The sequence below is a fragment of the Garra rufa genome, chromosome 7 (genome assembly GCF_049309525.1).
Source record: "Garra rufa chromosome 7, GarRuf1.0, whole genome shotgun sequence".
Lineage (NCBI taxonomy): Eukaryota > Metazoa > Chordata > Actinopteri > Cypriniformes > Cyprinidae > Garra > Garra rufa.
In genome coordinates, this window is record NC_133367.1 from 23,670,576 (window position 1) to 23,690,565 (window position 19,990).

The 19,990-nt window shown below is 36.8% G+C and overlaps 1 protein-coding gene across 1 annotated transcript in view; it reads right to left on the minus strand.

Annotated features, from left to right (window-relative positions):
• Positions 1-19,567, minus strand: part of LOC141338048 (low-density lipoprotein receptor-related protein 1B-like) — a 104,962-nt gene extending 85,395 nt beyond the window's left edge. Inside the window, exons 1-6 of the mRNA XM_073843618.1 lie at positions 19,459-19,567; positions 19,222-19,351; positions 16,465-16,591; positions 16,178-16,329; positions 15,781-15,905; positions 14,259-14,630 (exon numbers count right to left, since the gene is read on the minus strand). Coding sequence (XP_073699719.1) covers positions 14,259-14,630; positions 15,781-15,905; positions 16,178-16,329; positions 16,465-16,591; positions 19,222-19,351; positions 19,459-19,567 — 1,015 coding nt within the window. The remainder of the gene's footprint in view (positions 1-14,258; positions 14,631-15,780; positions 15,906-16,177; positions 16,330-16,464; positions 16,592-19,221; positions 19,352-19,458) is intronic.
• Positions 19,568-19,990: the final 423 nt, after the last annotated feature.

Genomic DNA, 19,990 nt, shown 5'->3' on the forward strand with positions numbered 1-19,990 from the left:
TCAACTTTAAACAAAATCGTATTATGTTTGTATATTATTGAATACATATATAAGTTAAATATATATTACTTTTTTAGATTTGTTAAAGATTATATTTAACAATGTTATTAAATAGTGGTCAACCAAATATCAGTGCCGATATTAAGAATTTTTTATGGTTATCGGTCATTTTCAAAACCAGTTTGATGATAAAATCATTTTAAAACATTAAAGTTTATGTCAGAGCCCTTGTAATTCTTTCATTTGATTTTCATTTTAATTTTTACACCAGAAATGTAATAAAACGGTTCAAAATAGCGGTTATCTGTCTACTTAATCTGTAATATACTCGTTTATTTTAATTTCTAGACCAGAAATGTAATATATCGGTTAAAAATATTGGTTATTGTCTTCTTAATCTGTAATATACTCGTTCATTTTCATTTCTACACCAGAAATGTAATATATCGGTTATCAGTCAACTTAATATGTAATATACTCGTTCATTTTCATTTCTACACCAGAAATGTAATATATCGGTTAAAAATATCTGTTATCATCTTCTTAATCTGTAATATACTCGTTCATTTTCATTTCTACACCAGAAATGTAATATATTGGTTCAAAATATCGGTTATCAGTCAACTTAATATGTAATATACTCGTTCATTTTCATTTCTACAACAGAAATGGAATATATCGGTTCAAAATATTGGTTATCAGTCAACTTAATCTGTAATATACTCGTTCATTTTCATTTCTACAACAGAAATGTAATATATCGGTTAAAAATATCTGTTATCATCTTCTTAATCTGTAATATACTCGTTCATTTTCATTTCTACACCAGAAATGTAATATATCGGTTCAAAATATCGGTTATCAGTCAACTTAATATGTAATATACTCGTTCATTTTCATTTCTACAACAGAAATGGAATATATCGGTTCAAAATATTGGTTATCAGTCAACTTAATCTGTAATATACTCGTTCATTTTCATTTCTACAACAGAAATGTAATATATCGGTTAAAAATATCTGTTATCATCTTCTTAATCTGTAATATACTCGTTCATTTTCATTTCTACACCAGAAATGTAATATATCGGTTCAAAATATCGGTTATCAGTCAACTTAATATGTAATATACTCGTTCATTTTCATTTCTACAACAGAAATGGAATATATCGGTTCAAAATATTGGTTATCAGTCAACTTAATCTGTAATATACTCGTTCATTTTCATTTCTACAACAGAAATGTAATATATCGGTTAAAAATATCTGTTATCATCTTCTTAATCTGTAATATACTCGTTCATTTTCATTTCTACACCAGAAATGTAATATATCGGTTAAAAATATCTGTTATCATCTTCTTAATCTGCAATGTACTCGTTCATTTTCATTTCTACACCAGAAATGTAATATATCGGTTAAAAATATCGGTTATCATCGTCTTAATCTGTAATATACTCGTTCATTTTCATTTCTACACCAGAAATGTAATATATCGGTTAAAAACATTGGTTATCATCTTCTTAATCTGTAATGTACTCGTTCATTTTCATTTCTACACCAGAAATGTAATATATCGGTTCAAAATATCTGTAACGGAGACTGTATGAGGTGGATCCAAACGCAAAGCTTTATTAAACAGATCGTGGTTGACAAGCAGGGTCAAAATCACCAGCAAACAAGAACATCCAAGATAATCCAAAGCGTGAACTGAAAACACAGGCAGAAGGTCAAAATCCAAATGAGCAGTCCAAAGAGGGAAATGAAACTAAACTATGAAACTGGGAAAAACTATGACTATGACTAAGAGACTATCAGAACTGAGACAAGGCTATGAAAACAAGGAAACAAGATACAAGATTAATGATAAATGCTAAACAACGATCAGTGAACACAGAGGGGGAAGGGAGAGGCTTTATAGCAAACACTAGGGGTCACATGACAGAAACAACCAATGGGAGACAAACACATTGAATAGGGGAACCAATGAGAACATAACACAGACAAGAGTAAAATCATGGTGGGTTGAGTGAACACAAAACAGAAGAGAGTTCATATCGGAGTGCCCTCTAGTGGGGCTGCCGGGCACTCCGTAACAATATCGTTTATCAGTCAACTTAATACGTTATATACTCATTCATTTTCATTTCTACACCAGAAATGTAATATATCGGTTCAAAATATCGGTTATCAGTCAACTTAATATGTAATATACTCGTTCATTACTTTTTATATTAATTTTCATTTTTAAACCAGACATATATATCTCTTCAAAATATTGGTTATTGGTCTACTTGATCTGTAATAATTGGTATCTGCCCTGAAAAACACATATCAGTCGACCCCCTATTAGATTAAATACAAAGTTCTGTCATGAACTTTCTAGATGTCTACATGGCACAGGAACTTCCCTTTAGGATTTTTTTTTTCAGTTGAAAGCATTGTTTATCAGTCTACTTGACCTTTAATAATTGTTATCAGCATCAGCCTTGAAAACCATACAATTCTGCCATTAACTTTCTAGATGTCTAGATGTCTAAATGTCGAAGACCAATTCTAACTCAACCTGATATAATCACATCATTATTTACATGGTGCAGCTGATTGGTTACTTTCACATCAGCAGCCAATGAGCTTTAAAATTCAAATGCTCGGCTAGCACTTGCTGTCGCAGTCACAGCATGCCTTAGAAACCCTCCAGAAACCTCCCCAGCTCCACCTGTATAGATCTGTAGTCTTTTTTTACTACATGGTCTCCAGATGAAAACGAACCTCTGGGAACTTTTTCACAAGAAACAAAATGCTTTGTGACAATCTTGAGTACATATCACAGCAGCTTCCAACAGAAATTCGCACTAGAAGAAGCAGTAAAACGGTGAGCCTCTGTAATCATTTTTGTACACAGTTATGGTTGCAGCTCCATATGTTTTGCTTTCCAGATATAACAAGCTTTCTCTGTAACTTTGGCATGGGATTAGATTTAGGATGTGGAATCCCTGGGTCTGTCAAAAGCATGACTCACAATGAAAGAGTTTGAAAAACAAGCTAAAACATCACATTTGCTTTTGTTCATACTACCGGGTAGGTTTAGGTGTAGTGCAGATGGTATGTTGTATAAAAAAAATTACGGGCTTTTAGCGCCACTCAACAAATATTTAAAGTCAGAACTGCGGCTGACACCTACAAAACCAATGTCACATAAAACGTACCATATGTACGTTCATCAGTTCCGGGGGGAAAAAACTACCATGTTTTAAGCGCCACTCAGTGGACATTTCACATCGAATATGTCATTAAATGTACTAAACATGGCGGTTATATATTTTGCGTCTTGTGAAAAAGTTCAGAACTGAGGTGACACATATAAAACCAACGTCACATAAAACGTACCATATATGTACGTTCATCTGTTCCAGGGAAAAACAAACAAACATTATTTTAGTGCCACCCAGTGGACATTTCACATCGAATAAGTCACGAAACGTAGATGGCGGCACATGTTTCATGTCTTGTGAGAAAGTTCAGAACTGCGATGACACCTACAAAACCAACATCACATAAAATGTACCATATGTACGTTAATCTGTTCCTGGGGAAAATCTGAACACTCTTTTAGCGCCACTCAGTGGACGTTTCACATCAAATATGTCACAAAACGTACATGGCGGTACGTATTTTACATCTTGTGAAAAAGATTAGAACTTCGATAAAACCAACATCATATAAAACGTACCATATGTACGTTTATCTGTTCTGGGAGGAAAAAATGAACACTCTTTTAGTTCCACCCAGTGGATATTTCACATCGAATACATCATGAAATGTACATGGTGGTATGCATTCCTTGTCTTGCGAAAAATGTTAGAACTTCGGTGAAATCTACAAAAAGAACGTCACATAAAACGTTCATCTGCTCCTGGGGAAAACTGACCACTATTTTAGTGCCACCCAGTGAACATTTTACATTGAATACGTAACAAAATGTACACGGCCTTATCTATTTCGCAACTTGCGGAAAAGTTCAGAACTGCAGTGACACCTACAAAACCAATGTCACATAAAACGTACCATATGTACGTTCATCAGTTCCGGAGAAAAAAAACGAACACTCTTTTAGCGCCACTTAGTGGACATTTCACACTGAATATGTAATAAAAACATACTGTACATGGCGGTACGCATTTTACGTCTTGCAAAAAAGTTCAGAACTGCGGTGACACCTACAAAACCAACAACACATAAAATGTACCATATGTATGTTTATCCGTTCCCAGGGAAAAACCAAACGCTCTTTTAGCGCCATTAAATGTACATGGTGTCTTATAAAAAAAAAGTTCAGGACTGCAATGACAGCTACAAAACCATCACATAAAACCTACCATATGTACAGTGCCTTGCGAAAGTATTCATACCCCTTCATTTTTTTCACATTTTGTTTTGTTGCAGCATTATGTTAAACTGCTTTAAATTACTTTTTTTCCACATCAATCTACGTCTCATACACCATAATGATAGCCTGGCGAGCCAGACTTACATCAAGATGTTTAGTCTGGAAACTCTCCATAGACGCGGCTTACTCCGAGGGGCGGGATAAACGGTTGTCTCTCAAAATCCCTATGCACGCAATAGGATAGCGCTTCAACCAATCAGAGCAACGAAGAAGGTGACGTAGTCTAAGCTTTTTCCGTATCCAGTCGGCAAAACTCCAAACACATCTTCCTTTTTTTAAAAATGACTTAAGTGCCGTTCTTTGCTCGTTTCTTAAAGAAAAACTTAACTCCAAGTCCTCCAGAGTCGCGGCCAAAGCCGATTCGAAAGACCGCTGTTCGACAGCTGCAGCCGCCATTCTTTGTTTTTCAAGTGGCAGGCGTCGCAACTCTGTCGTCATATGTTAAGCCCGCCCCGCCTACTCTATACGCGTTGTGATTGGCCTGACCCAATTTGGGTTTTTGCAGCTAGAAGGTCTATTGAGAGTGTCTAGACCCACCTGGCTGCAAAATAATTTTTGCTGCCGCTAGGGTGCGTCTAGATTTCTAGGCCAGATGTGCAAAGCTTGTCACATCATACCCAAAAAGACTTGAGGCTGTAAAGGTGCTTCAACTATGTACTGAGTTAATGTACTTATTTCAGTGTTTTATTTTTAATAAATGTGCAAAATTAGCAAATCTGGTTTTTGCTTTGTCATTATTATGGTGTATGGAGTGTAAATTGATGTGGGGGGAAACTAATTTAAAGCTGTTTAACATAATGCTGCAACAAAATGTGAAAAAAAATGAAGGGGTATGAATACTTTTGCAAGGCACTGTACGTTCATCTGTTCCATTTAAACTTTAAGTGAGTGTTAAATGACAGCAATGGAAATCTAAATGGCAAAATCCAGGGTTAAATGAGTATGCAAAAATAAACACACAATATAATAATAACCCAATATCATACCAACATATCATGCGTTCACAGAAAAAAAAAAAATGGTTCACAAAAAGACAAGGAACAAGTGCTAAGAAAGCAAACATGACTTTAAACAGCAATAACTTGGTATTTGTTTATCAGAGGTCATCAGGAACAAGGCTCCAGATGAAAATGACTGGCTTTAGGAATGAAGCTGACATGACATTTTCACTTCAGGCTCCGACGAGAGTTACGTAAGATGCGTGTTGCCCTGGAAACATCTCCTGTACGGTAAATTACGTGTGTGTCAACCGATCACATCCTGCCTGCGATCCATCACCGTCCTCATGGCTAACAAAGACAGATTTCCCCCGACGGAGACGCAGCATTGGTATCGCTGTCTCTCGCTCTTTCTCTAAAGGCCTGACAGCTGATCATGTGCCTTCGAACCCCTCTGGCATAGTTCACACTGGCTGTCTGTCTGACGGCCTCCCTCTGCATGTCTCTCTCTCCAAGCCAATACTCTCGCAGTAGCTCTCTTTCACCCCTAACCCGCAATCGATTTTCCTCACACACGGATAAAAAGCCTTCAGGGCTGGACGTCTTGTGCACTTGTGGAGTCTTGATGAAGAAAGACCTTTAATTCTTTCTAATATTCTCCCACAGACTGCCACTGAATTTCAATGGCCACTCTCTTCATTCCTAAACCAGACATGTCTCTCTTAAATGGCTAATTATACTATGGTGTTGTTTGCTCTTTGTATTTTCTACACTGATTAGCCTTTTTGTAGCTAAGTAACATGTCTAAAAATAACCCTGATGTGTGAATAGAGCAAAAAAGTGTTATTTTAAAAAAAAATCTGTTATCATTTACTCACCTTAATGCTGCTACGAAACACACAAGATAAAACTGTAAAGAATTACACTAATTACTACAAAAAAAGCTTTTAAAATGACAAAAATTAGTGCAAAGGGATGAAATTGAAATACAGTATATTTCAAATCTTCAAGCACTTTCATAAAAGAAGCACAGATGGCAAAATCATGAGCGAATCTTTTGAAATACTGAATGAATCAAATGAATGAGAAGGTGTGTTCACACTTTTGGTCTGTACTGTATATTTTTTCTGTTTATTAAAGTTTTTACTTTACATTTGTGCACTTTTCATTGGTTTAGTGATATTTTTTTTAAATATATATAAATTAATACATAAATATTTTTTAAATGGGTTTTTATACAAAAACTGCTTTTTTATGTAAAATTCACTTTATAAAAGACCCACATTTCTAACTTTAATTCATGTGGATAACATGGATAATTTCACATGGTTTAGTGTAAGATTTTTGCCCATCTTTTGGAAAATCCAGCTTTAAAAGTAAAAAAATAACTTTTACCAGTAGGTGGCTGCAGAGCTCCACTATTTGCTATTTGACCACCTGAAAGATATTTTTTCACAAGTTTTTTTCAGTTGAATTCTCATTTGAATGAGAAGGTGTGTCCAAACGTTTGGTCTGTACTGTACATCTTTTTAGTTCACAAAAGAAGAAATTAAAAAAATATATATATTACTAATTGCTTTTTGTGCAACTACAAAAAAAAAAAAAAAAAAAAAAAAAACAAGAACAACACATAACAGGACTGGAATATTTGAGCTTCAAATAGGACTCAAGAATACTCAAAAGATTTAAATAAAAAAACAAGTATATTTCAAGTCTTCTGAAGCCATATGATAGTTTTGATTTAAAAACAAAAGAAATGTAAGACATTTATAATTTGCTGCATCTGAAAAAAAAATCATAAGTGAATCTTTTGAAATACTAAATGAATCAAATTCGTTTACAAAACTGGTCTGAATGACTCATTCACATATCAGACTGATATAGATTTCAAGTTCACTTCATCTGAATGCAGTAGTTAGCAGTTCACTTGAAACATATTTTTGATTTTTTGATTTTTGTGTCCTTTTTAAAGCTTAAACGTTCCAGTCCATTTTTGTTTTTTGTAGTTGCACAAGAAGCAATTCGTGGTATTCTTCAAAGATTCATCGTTTGTGAACTTTTGATAAAAAGATGTACAGGTATGTGCCAAAAATTTGAATATTGAGGGATAGTCCATTTATTACAATATTTTGTTTCAAATAGTGAAACTTGTTTGTTATATTAGTTCACTACACACAAAGTGAAATATTTCAAGCCTTTATTTGTTTCAATTTTGATGATTATGGATTAAAGACCTAAAAAAAAATCCTAGTATTTCACAAAATTAGAATATTTCATGTGACCAATAAAAAAAGGATCTTAAACACATGATGGCCTTCTGAAAAGTGTGTTAATGTACTCTATTATGTCCTCAGTACTTTGTTGGGCCTCCTTTTGCACTAATTACAGCATCAAGGCGGCGTGGCATGGAGGCGATCAGCCTTTGACACAGTTGAGGTGTTATGGTAGCCCAATATCGCTGATATTGACCTTCAGCTCATCTGCATTCCGGGGTCTCTGTTCCCTCATCTTCCTCTTGACAATACCCCATAGATTTTCAATGAGGTTTAAGTCAGGCGAGTTTCCTGGCCAAACAAGTACAGTTATTCCATGGCTATTAAACCAGGTACTGGTAGTTTTGGCTTTGTGGGCAGGTGCCAAATCCTGCTGGAAAATAAAATCATCATCTCCAAAAAGCTTGTCGGCAGCAGGAAGCATTAAGTGCTCTAAAGTTTCCTGGTAGACAGCTGCGTTGACTGCGGACTTGATAAAAGACAATGGACCCACACCAGCAGATGGCATGGCTCCCCAAACCATCACTGACTGTGGAAACTTCACACTGGACTTTAAGCAGCTTGACTTTTGTGCCTCTCCGGTCTTTCTCCAGACTCTGCGACCTTGATTTCCAAATGCAAAATTTGCTTTCATCTGAAAACAGGACCACTGGGCAACAGACCAGTACTTTTTCTCCTTAGCCCAGTTCAGACGCTTCTGACGTTGTTTGTGTTGTCAAGTGGCTTGATGCATGGAATTCTCCAGCTGTAGCCCATGTCATGCATTGATCTCCGATTGCGAGGATGGATAGCTCCTAAAGCATATTTCCATATAAATGCACGGCTAATTCGTTGTTTTGTCGCAAGTGAAAAACAATATTAACCTTCTAGTTGTAAAAAGAGCCTCATGTAAGTCTAATATTTCGTCCTATGGAGTCCATTCATTCGCATTCGGAGATCGACACTTCTTGACTGGCAAGATGGCTGCGAGCGGAAACCCAAACAGTGTCAGTGAGTTGTTCAAAACCTTTCTTTTTAGTAAACTCTGTGTACACAAACAATGTTCTCAATGCTTGAGTTCATGTGTAGAGACCCAGGCGATACTTTGAGCAAAGTTTCATGGTGTGTCGAGCCTTCTTAGTGTCGTAAAAATATCGATTTTGATGCGCTCAAATTTATGCCCTTAGTACTCCCATTCACCTGCCATTGACCACAAAACGAAATCACGGTCAATCTCAAAAGCGACTCATTTTTCATAATTATGCTTTTAGATATAAGTTTGTCTCGTTTATAGTAAAAAATAGCCCAGGTTGCATTTTGGCAATAGTTATCCTTTAATATACTTCGATACTGCACTCTGTGAGCATCCAGCTTCTTTTGCAATTGTCTTTTAAGACTTTTCCTCCTTATGGAGGGTGTCAACGATGGTCTTCTGCACAACTGTCAAGTCAGCAGTCTTCCCCATAATTTCTGAAGCCTACTAAGCCAGACTGAGACAATTTATAGGCTGAGGAAACCTTCGCCGGTGTTTTGCATTAATTAGCTGACTAGATTGGGACACTGGGAGCCTACTGTACAATGTTGAACTTTGTCATGACATTCTAATATTGAGAAATACTGGATTTTTTTTATCTTTAATCCATAATCATTAAAATTGAAACAAATAAAGTCTTGAAATATTTCACTTTGTGTGTAGTGAACTAATATGACATAAAAGTTTCACTTTTTGAAACAAATTATTGAAATAAATGGACTTTCACTCAATATTCCAATTTTTTGGCACATACCTGTGCATCTTTTTATTAAAAGTTCACAAAAGATAAATCTTTGAAGAATACCACTAATCGCTTTTTGTGCAACTACAAAAAAAAAAAAAGGACTGGAATGTTTAAGCTTTAAAAAAGACACAAAAATAAACAAAAGATTCAAGAAGATGAAAAAAAGGTATATTTTAAGTCTTCTATGACAGTTTTGAGTGAATAACTTGAAATTTAAGTTATTATTTGATAAATTTGGGGTTCATAAGAGAAGTGTATATGGCAAAATCATGAGCGAATCTTAAAGGTGCCATAGAATGGAAAATAGACCACCAAAAAAAGGTCAATTCCAACATAACACCGACTATTACGCAATAGTCCTGATCGTTAATAGTTACGCCCCCAACATTTGCATAGCCCAATCATCATTAACTTCAGTACATCAGTAAAATAAGGCAAGCCACTGAAGGGACATGATTAGTTTAATGCTAGCGGTAGCCTGTTACATTGCAGTACATAAGATTTCACTTAACGCATAAACAGAGAGATGACTGCACTGATGATGGCGAATGATTTACAGATCCTGAGTATTACTGACAAGTATCTAAACTTGTGTGGTAAGTACTTGTGTTGCTGCTTTATAACTTTACACAAAGCACATGCGATCACAATAGTGAGAGTAAAATGCCGCGGATTCAAAATGGCAGATTTAACAAACCGCATATTAAAAGCGGCTATTGCTCCATAATTAAATATATATTTCCTACATGTGCGAGCTATTGAGATGAGCAGCTCTGTGAAACAGCCAATCAGAGCAGAGCCCCTCATTAATATTCACGGACCTTCCAAATAAGGCAGTAGCAGAGCATTTCATTCTAGGGACAAATCCTAGGGTTGTAAATGGACTTGTAAAACCGTTTCTGGAGAATTTTTGCCCTTTCCTATGCCATCAGAGAACAATTTAAAATATTGATTCAATGCATTCTATGGCACCTTTAAAATACTGAATGAATCAATCAATTTCTAGTTCACTTCATTGACTCAATAATAAATCAGGGCTGGAATGTTTAAGCTTCAAAAGGACACACAAATAAACAAAAGATTCAAAAGGTATATTTCAAGTCTTCTTAAGTCATGTGATAGTTAAGAGTGAAAAGCTTGAAATTTAAGTCATTAAACACTACATTTGGGATGTTTATAAGAGAAGTACAGATGGCAAAATCATGAGCGAATCTTTTGAAATACTGAATGAATCAATCAATTTAGTTTACAAAACTGGTCTAAATGACTCGTTCACAAATCGGACTGATATAGATTTCTAGTTCACTTCATTGACTCAATAATAAATCAGGGCTGGAATGTTTAAGCTTCAAAAATGTCACAAAATAAACAAAAGATTCAAAAAAAGATGCAAGAAAAATTTATATTTCAAGTCTTCTTAAGTCATATGACAGGTTTGAGTGGAAAAACTTGAAATTTAAGTCATTATTCACTAAATTTGGGACTCATAAGAGAAGTATAGATGGAAAAATCATGAATGAATCAATCAATTTAGTTTACAAAACTGGTCTAAATGATTCATTCACTTCATTGACTCAATTTGAATGCAGCAGTTAACAGTTCCCTTGAACTTGGTCTTTTTCTAAAGGTTGAAAATTTTCAATATACATCTTTTTAGCAAAAGTTCACAAAAGATGAAGAATACTACTAACCAAAAAAACAGGACTGGGATATTTAAGCTTCAAAAAGGACACAAAAATACACAAAATATTAAAATAGATTAAAATATTAAAATAGATTCTTCTGAAGCCATATGATAGTTTTGAGTGAAAAACTTGAAATTTAAGTCATTATTCACTAAATTTTGGATGTTTATGAGAGAAGTACAGATGACAAAATCATGAGCAAATCTTTTGAGATACTGAATTAATCAATTTAGTTTACAAAACTGGTCTTAATGACTCATTCACAAATTGGACTGATATAGATTTCTAGTTCACTTCATTGACTCAATAATAATTCATAGCTGGAATGTTTCAACTCAAAAACAACACTAAAATAAAGAAAATAAACAAAAGATTAGACAAAAGATTTCAAGTCTTAAGTCATACGATAGTTTAGAGTGAAAAGGTTGAAAGTCATTATTTGCTGAATTTTTTGTTTATAAGAGAAGTACAGATTGCAAAATCATGAGTGAATCTTTTGATTAATTCAATGAATCAATCAATTTAGTTTACAAAACTGGTCTGAATGACTCATTCACAAATTGGACTGAAATAGAACATGAGATCAGTTCACTGACTCAATCTGGATGCAGAAGTTAACAGTTTACTTAAAATTTGATATTTTTTTCTAAATTTTTAAATCTTTTTAGGGAAAGTACATGAAACAAAAATGAAACATTTAAAGAATTCTACTAATCGCTTTTTGTGCAACTACAAGAAAAAGAAAAAAAGGAGGACTGGAACATTTAAGCTTCAAAAAGGACACAAAAATATGCAAAAGATTCAAAAAAATTATATTTCAAGTCTTCTGAAGTCATATGATAGTTTTGAGTGAAAAACTCAAAATCGAAGCCATTATTAACTACATTTTGCATGTTCATAAGAAAAGCAGAGATGCCAGAATCAAGAGTGAATCTTTTAGTTTAGATCTTTAGAATGAATCGGTCAATTTAGTTTACAAATCTGGTATAAATGACTCATTCAAAGTTGAATTCACTGACTCAATCTGAATGCAGAAGTTAATAGCTCACTCGAACCTTGATGTTCAAGTGAGAAATTTTGACAATATTCAATATACACCTTGATATTTTGACTCACAACTGACTCAATCATTTAAACTTGAGATTTGGATCAAAGAATCATTCAGATAGATTGATTCATTCAAAGGATATTGCTTAAAAGAACGATTCACTCATTATTCTGGCATCTCTTAAAATGCTTAAAGTTTTTACTTAAAACTACTATAACGTGTACTGTTCTGAACAATGTCTGAAACTTTGTATTACTAGTGAGAAGCCGTTCACCCAAAAGAAAAAGAAAAAAAAATCTAAGTTGCTCTGAATAAAAGCATCTCCTATACAAATAAATCCAAATATACCTGTAAGGCACATACAAAATGTTTAAGACCAAATATGTAGTGTTTTTTAGCAAATAAACACAACTGGAACATTTAAAATCATATTTAAGATACCAATATATGAAGAAAATGATACAAAAAGTGCCACCTTAATACAAAAACTTGATGTGAGGCTGCTGCAAAGCAAGTTCTTTTAAAAAAAATAAGAATTCCTAATCCCAAATTTTGTATTGTCAGAAATTTTACGGTGATAATACGTACCGCCCAGATTATCATTAGAAAAATAAATAGACAGACAGACATTTCTTCATCCGTGTTGCACAGAAGAAAGTCAAACTGGTATTGAACAACAGATTGAATAAATATCATACTTTTAATTTTTAAGTTAAAGTACACCCTTAAAAAGCCATCAACAGCTTGCAAGAACAAACATGCTGCAATGTAAGTGTTAAATAACCCCGAGGCTCTTTTGCAAGCACAGGAAGAGGCAGGCAGGGTGCCTCTATGACAGTTCTGACAGTCGTATACATGAAGAGCGAGCAAGATTAGGTGTGATTCCTCTGTCTGCGAAAGTTCACGCTGACTGAACAGGCTGAGCCGTTGTCAATAAAGAAGATCTGGGTGCATTGTTAACAGCGTGACAAAAACAAAGTCTTTAATCACCAGCGCTGGTGAAAACTGTAGAGGTCTGAGTAAAAGTCATCGGGCCAAGCAATTGTCTTTGATTTCGAGAAGCTGCAATATGTCAAAATTGAACCGTCCTGTCAACAAAAGCTGGTCTTGGAAGATACTAGAGCAATACAGTTATAGCTGTCAGATGAAATGTACAAAAACATGGCCACGTCAGATTTTAGGCCAAAAGCAGAGCTCTTGCCAAGTTCCCATTCTCATTCTTGCACGGTTTTATGAGATTCATTCCTATTCACCGCTCTGTCGAGCCAGTTCACTTTAAACTCAACATTTAAACTCATATCATCACAAATCAGAAGTCATTTCAACTAAACAGCCATTCCCTCACCTCTATCAGCCCTCGACAAGCTGTTTATCAGCTGAACGCCAACATACATGCTTGCGATATATCAGCATAAATCCATGACACAGGATAAAGCTTAGCGTCTAGGGTCAGGTATAACAATCTGAGCGCCTGCCACGGCCTCGCTTGACAAATATCACAATTCCTCTCAGGCAAGCTATCGTTCTGCACGGCAGCTGCGAACTGACAGCTCTGCAGGTTAATGGCATACTGATTAAATGAGACGTGTGTTAATGTTGACAAGGTTAGGGCCTGATAAATCACAAGAGGTATGAATTTCAATGCCGGCTACTGGGCTGCTGCTTTATCAGAGTAATTGGCTGTACCCTGTATGGATAATTTATTTACATTTTACCACAGTTAATTGGCCGTGATGCCACTACAAATATGAGCTGCATTGCAAATAAAGCAAATTAATGTGTCATGAAAGTACCATGGACAGATAGCTGGACGTTCCAATAGAAGCGTGTGAAAGGTCTAAAAGTTTTGACAAATGCATACAACCAATTTCCAATTCATTCAAATTTTTCCTCACAGACGTGATATGAACTAAACATCAGCATTATTCAGAAGATATCAGCTTTCTAAACAACATTTAAGTTGCACTAGATATTGTCATAGGTTTTTTAAAGTCCAAGAAAACATAGCAGACTTGAGCATGAATTTGTGAAAGGGTTCTCAAAACAACTACTTGCTATGTCTGCAGACAAAATAACTAGGCAAGGAAAGTAATTAGACATATTACTTACTCTCAGCAATCACACGTCGTTCAGTCCAGTCGTCACTGATGACTTGTATATTCCCATAATGAACATCGCTGAAGAAAATCCGATTGGATCCGTGCGCTTTCTGACGGTGATCAAAAGCCAAAGCTATAACGTTTTTAAAATAATTTGGGTTCTCGTACGCTCTAATGGGCGAGTTGAGGTTATTCTCATCCGATAGATGAATACTCCTCAAAACGGTCCTCTCGGAGTACAGCAGGTAACCCTCGTACCTGTTGCACCTGAGTCCATCCGGAGCAAGATATCCGTGGGCACAAGCACAAGTTTTCCGGTTATTCCCCAAGTAAAAACAAAGCTGCTGGCATCCTCCGTTCGCTCTGCTGCATGCGTTCGTACCTGGGTGAGTCAGAAAATCCAAGATGAGGCTCTTTCTAAACTAGGGGTGTCAAAGTCAGCTCCTGGAAGGCCACTGTCTTGCAGAGTTTAGCTCCAACCCTATATAAACACAGCTAATCAAAGTCTTCAGACTTCCAAAAAGGTTTTATGAAGCTGCTTGGAGCTACACTTTAGTCTGGCCATTGAGGTCCACTTTCTTGCAAAGTTTAGCTCCAACCCTAATCAAACACACCTGAACCAGCAAATCCAGGTCTTCAGGATTGCTAGAATGTCCATCAGAGACTAAATGGATCATTAAAATGGTTTCTTGAGTTTGAAGGGTACAAGTTAAAAATTGAAAACCACAATAGAAAAAAAAAAAAAAAAAACAGAAAAGGGGTTTTGGGTGAAGACTGTTATTTCGATTACAGACTGCAAGGAAAACTACTTTGGAATAACATGTAGCAATTAACTGTTCACACAAAAAGGCAAATAGAGTAAACAAAGTCACTTCCAAACTACAACTGAGTGTTTGAAGTCATTCCAGGCTATTCTGATTCAAAAAGTGACTTGCTAGCTAATTCAGGTCTTCAGGCTTGATCGAAAGTTACTAACTTTGTTCTTTGGAGCAAAACTCTGCAGGAAAGTTGATCTTGAGGGCCAGAGTTGAAAACATCTGCTCTACAAAACAGTGGCCCTCCAGGAGCAGAGTTTGATACATGTGGTTTAAACAAATGATATCTAACAATAGCTTTGAGACAAAAGATTCAGCATGCAAACAAGATTCTAGTGTAATTTGAAAGGGTTTCATCAAGTTTGGGTGAGCTATTCCATTCTTGTAATGCTCAAAAAACAAGAACTTTCACAAAAAAAGACAAGAACTTTCTTTTATACATACAGTGTGAATCATCAGGTGTTCATTTATCAACAGGAGCATCCAATCCTACTCCTGGAGGGCCACTTTCCTTTTGATTTCAGCTCTAGTACTCAGTCACCTCTGAACCAGCTATCGAGTTCTTTAGGGTTACTAGAAACTTCCAGGTCTTAACAGAAAGGTGGTCCTCCAAAAGCAGGATTGGACACCCCTGATTTATCTAGGATAAACTTGTACTTGTGTGCATTGTTGCAATGTTCAAAGAACAGGAAAACTGCCATTAAGTGAAACCTCAACCTTTCTCCCGATCCTGGTTAAAGACCTTCACATCTTTCAGACTGACACCCAAGCCGCTCCTGATGGTCACTACATCCACGGCGTCTTTCTTGGAAGCACGGCGAATGGATCCGTTGGCGTAGGCTCTAGAGGGGGCACAAGTCCGAAAGTTTAACACTTGCTAATCAATGGCCCTCGACTAATTAAAACCAAAGAACTCATTAAAATACAGTACACAGCTGGTCTAACAGAAGGTGAGGTAACTCATCTTTGGAATGACTTTGAACCAAGAGAGATTCTGAAATAATCAAATGTGTCTTTTTGCACTAGGCATCGCGACCTTGTTGGGAAAGTGAGACGGTATGTGCATTCCTGGGCCATTCTTAGAGACTGTAACATTTATGGAAAAATAAATTACCTGTCAGACCAGAAGAGGTAAGCCCCAAAGACTGCTATGGAAAACATATCCACCCCACTCGAAGAGAACACAATCTCCCTCTGCTCACCCCGCTCAAGGTTGATTCTTTCAATCTTGTTGTTGCGGGCATCACACCAGTATAATTTATTTTCCTACAAACGCAGTTGGAAGACAAACATCATGCATCTGTTGTTTTAAGAAGGCAGGGCTGCCCTAAAGCTGAAAGACAAGCCATGAAATCAACATGGACTGCAACCTGTATGTGTAAGCATGTAGTGAAAGCAGACCTGGTAGTCTACAGAGATGCCGTTGGGCCTGGCTAGTCCTGTGCTAACAAGCACAGACTGCTCTGAACCATCAAGACGTGACCTGGAGATAGTAGGACTCTGGCCCCACTCCGTCCAGAAGAGAAACCTGCGTGAATGCAAAGGAAAATATGATTAACTAGTCTTCCTGAGGAATTCTGGCCTTTGCACTGTTTGAAATGCAAGCTTTATCTTCAATTGCAGTGGAAGCAAGTATAATGCTAACAAGGTGACAGTTTCGGATAATGTTGTTTTTGAGTCCTCCTGGGAAGCTCAGAAATTCTAATTAGGATGTGTTTTCCTCTCCCTGCCATTCACTGTCCATTTCTAGGTGGAATCGGATAGCACACTGTCAAAAAATGGGGTACAACAACCTGTAAGGGTACAACAGCTCGACACTGGGGCACTACCCTCATTTTTAAGTGGAATCAGATAGTCCACTATCAAAAAAAGGGGTACAACAACCTGTAAGGGTACAACAGCTGGACACCGGGGCAGTTCCCTCATTTCTACTGTAGGTGGAATCGGATAGTCCACTGTCAAAAAAAAAAAGAGGTACAACAACCTGTAAGGGTACAACAGCTGGAAACTGGGGCAGTACCCTCATTTCTATGTGGAATCAGATAGTCCACTGTCCTAAAAAAAGGGTTCAACAGCTTGTAAGGGTACATCAGCTGGACACGGGGGCAGTACTCTCATTTCTATGTGGAATCAGATAGTCCACTGTCATAAAAAAGAGGTACAACAACCTGTAAGGGTACAACAGCTGGAAACTGGGGCAGTACCCTCATTTCTAGGTGGAATCAGATAGCCCACTGTCATAAAAAAAAGGGTTCAACAGCATGTAAGGGTACAACAGCTGGACACTAGGGCAGTACCATAATTTCTAGGCGGAATGGGATAGTCCACTTTCAAAAAAGGGGACAACAAGCTGTAAGAGTACAACAGCTGGACGTCTGAGGCAGTACCTTCATTTCTAAATGGAATCGGATAGTCCACTGTCAAAAAAAAAAAAAAGAAGTACAACAACCTGTAAGGGTACAACAGCTGGACCCTGGGGCAGTACCCTCTTTTCTAGGTGGAATCAAATAGTGCACTGTCAAAAAAGGAGTAAACAACCATTAAGTGTACAACAGCTGGAAACTGGGGCAGTACCCTAATTTCTAGGTGGAATCAGGTAGTACACTGTCAAAAAATGGGTACAACAACCTGTAAGGGTACAACAGCTGGACACTGGGGCAGTACCTTCTTTTTAAAGTGGAATCGGATAGTCCACAGACAAAAAAAAGGGGTACAACAATCCGTAAAGGTACAACAGCTGGACACAAGGCCAGTACCCTCATTTCTAGATGGAATTGGATAGTCCATTGTCAAAAAAAGGTATACAACAACCTGTAAGGGTACAACAGATGGACACCAGGGCACTACCCTCATTTCTAGGTGGAATCAAATAGTCCACTGTCAAAAAAAGGTATACAACAACCTGTAAGGGTACAACAGATGGACACCAGGGCACTACCCTCATTTCTAGGTGGAATCAAATAGTCCACTGTCAAAAAAAGGGGGGTAACAACAACCTGTAAGGGTTCAACAGCTGGACACTGGGGCACTACCCTCATTTCTAAGTAGAATCGGATAGTACACTGTCAAAAAAAGGGGGTACAACAACATGTAAGGGTACAACAGCTGGACACTGGGGCAGTACCCTTAAAAGCACAACCTTGTACCTCATGTACCCCTAAAAGTTGCATATTAGCACCTTAGAGTAGTAATACATACCATGAAGTGAAAGTGAAATTTACTTGGAATTTGTGCTCTGCATTTAACCTATCCAAGTGCACACACACACACACACACACACACACACACACACACACACACACACACACACACACACACACACACACACACACACAGAACAGTGTTAAGAACATTTTAGGGGTAAAAAAGGTACAAAGATGTCCATTTAAGTGTACTGTCCCTGTGACAAGCTGTTGTATCCTTAAAGGTACAATTTTTCCACATTCAAGTGTAAATGAGACAAAATGTAGCACAGGATTTGATTTCCATAAGGGACTGAATGGATCATTAAACATGGTTTTTCGAGTCTGAAGGGTAGAAGCCAAAAATGTAGTCCTTTGTTGATGTCGTCCAAAAACAGAAAAGTGGTTTTAGGTGAGGCTTGTTATTTCGATGAAAAACTACTATGGAATAATATGTAGCAATTAAATGTTTGCACAAAAAGGCAAATAGTGTAAACAAAGTCACTTCCAAATGGCAAAAGCGATCTCTGAAGTCATTCAAGGCTATTCAGATTTTTAAAAAGTGACTTTCTTGAGTCAAATTATTGCTACAAATTGACCGAATCTCTGAGCTAAAGACAGGACCCCAAAATAGATGCAGCCACACAATAGGGATCTGAAATATGTTACAGCTAAATGTTTATACTCCACTTTTAGAGTACAAAACTGTAGATAATGAGATAACTCATTACGAACATGAGGTCAAGATTATGATGGCCCTCTCAAATTAGAATACAAGCAAAGGAAATTATAAGGCCTTTAAGGAGGACGTACATCTGCAGTTAACAAGCCTTGAGGTGCTAATTGCACACGCTAACTGCTCTCTAGATGATCATAGGTCATTCATTTAAAAGCCGTTGCCACTCTTGGGTGAAACTGAGGCTTAGCATTAGGAAAAAATAAACCAAAGTGTAAATGTATAAAGCCAGATACTTACCCTTTTATTGGGTGTACAGCAATGGCTCTTGGTTGATCGAGACCGTCGGATATCACCACGGCGCGGTACATGCCGTTCAATCGAGCAACCTCGATGAGATTTAAGCCATGGTCCGTCCAGTAAATATTACCTTTGGATGCAAAGCAACAAAGACCCTGAACCAACAGAGAAACAATAAGCCTGACAACATCAATTTGGAAATGCATAGAAGTGCTAAAATAAGAGAAAACTTCACACCTGCAATCCAGTCCACCGCAAGTCCTTCAACACGTCCAAGACCGCTTGTGACAATGTCCTCCCTCCAGGTCTGATCTCGACTGGATCTAGAGATTCTGTTGGAGCCCATGTCGGTCCAGTAGAGTGTATCATTTCCTAAGATATGCAATTAGAAAATAACCCATAATTAATGGGTTTGCCTAGATCTAGATAACCCCTGCTGTTAAAAGACATAATTATCACATTATAGGGGCAAACGCATCTTTATTTAGGGATGCACAATATGTCAGTACCATATGAAATGGATTTATATAGAGTCAAATGTTTACATACACACTTTGCAGAATCTGCAAAACATTTAGCAAAATAAGATTGTTATTTTTATTTAATACTGACCTGAATAAGACATTTCACATAAAAGATGTTTACATATAGTCCACAAGAGAAAATAATAGCTGAATTTATAAAACTGACCCCGTTCAATGATTCTTAATGTTACCTGAATGATCCACAGCCATAGTTGTGTTTAGTGATAGTTGTTTCTGAGTCCCTT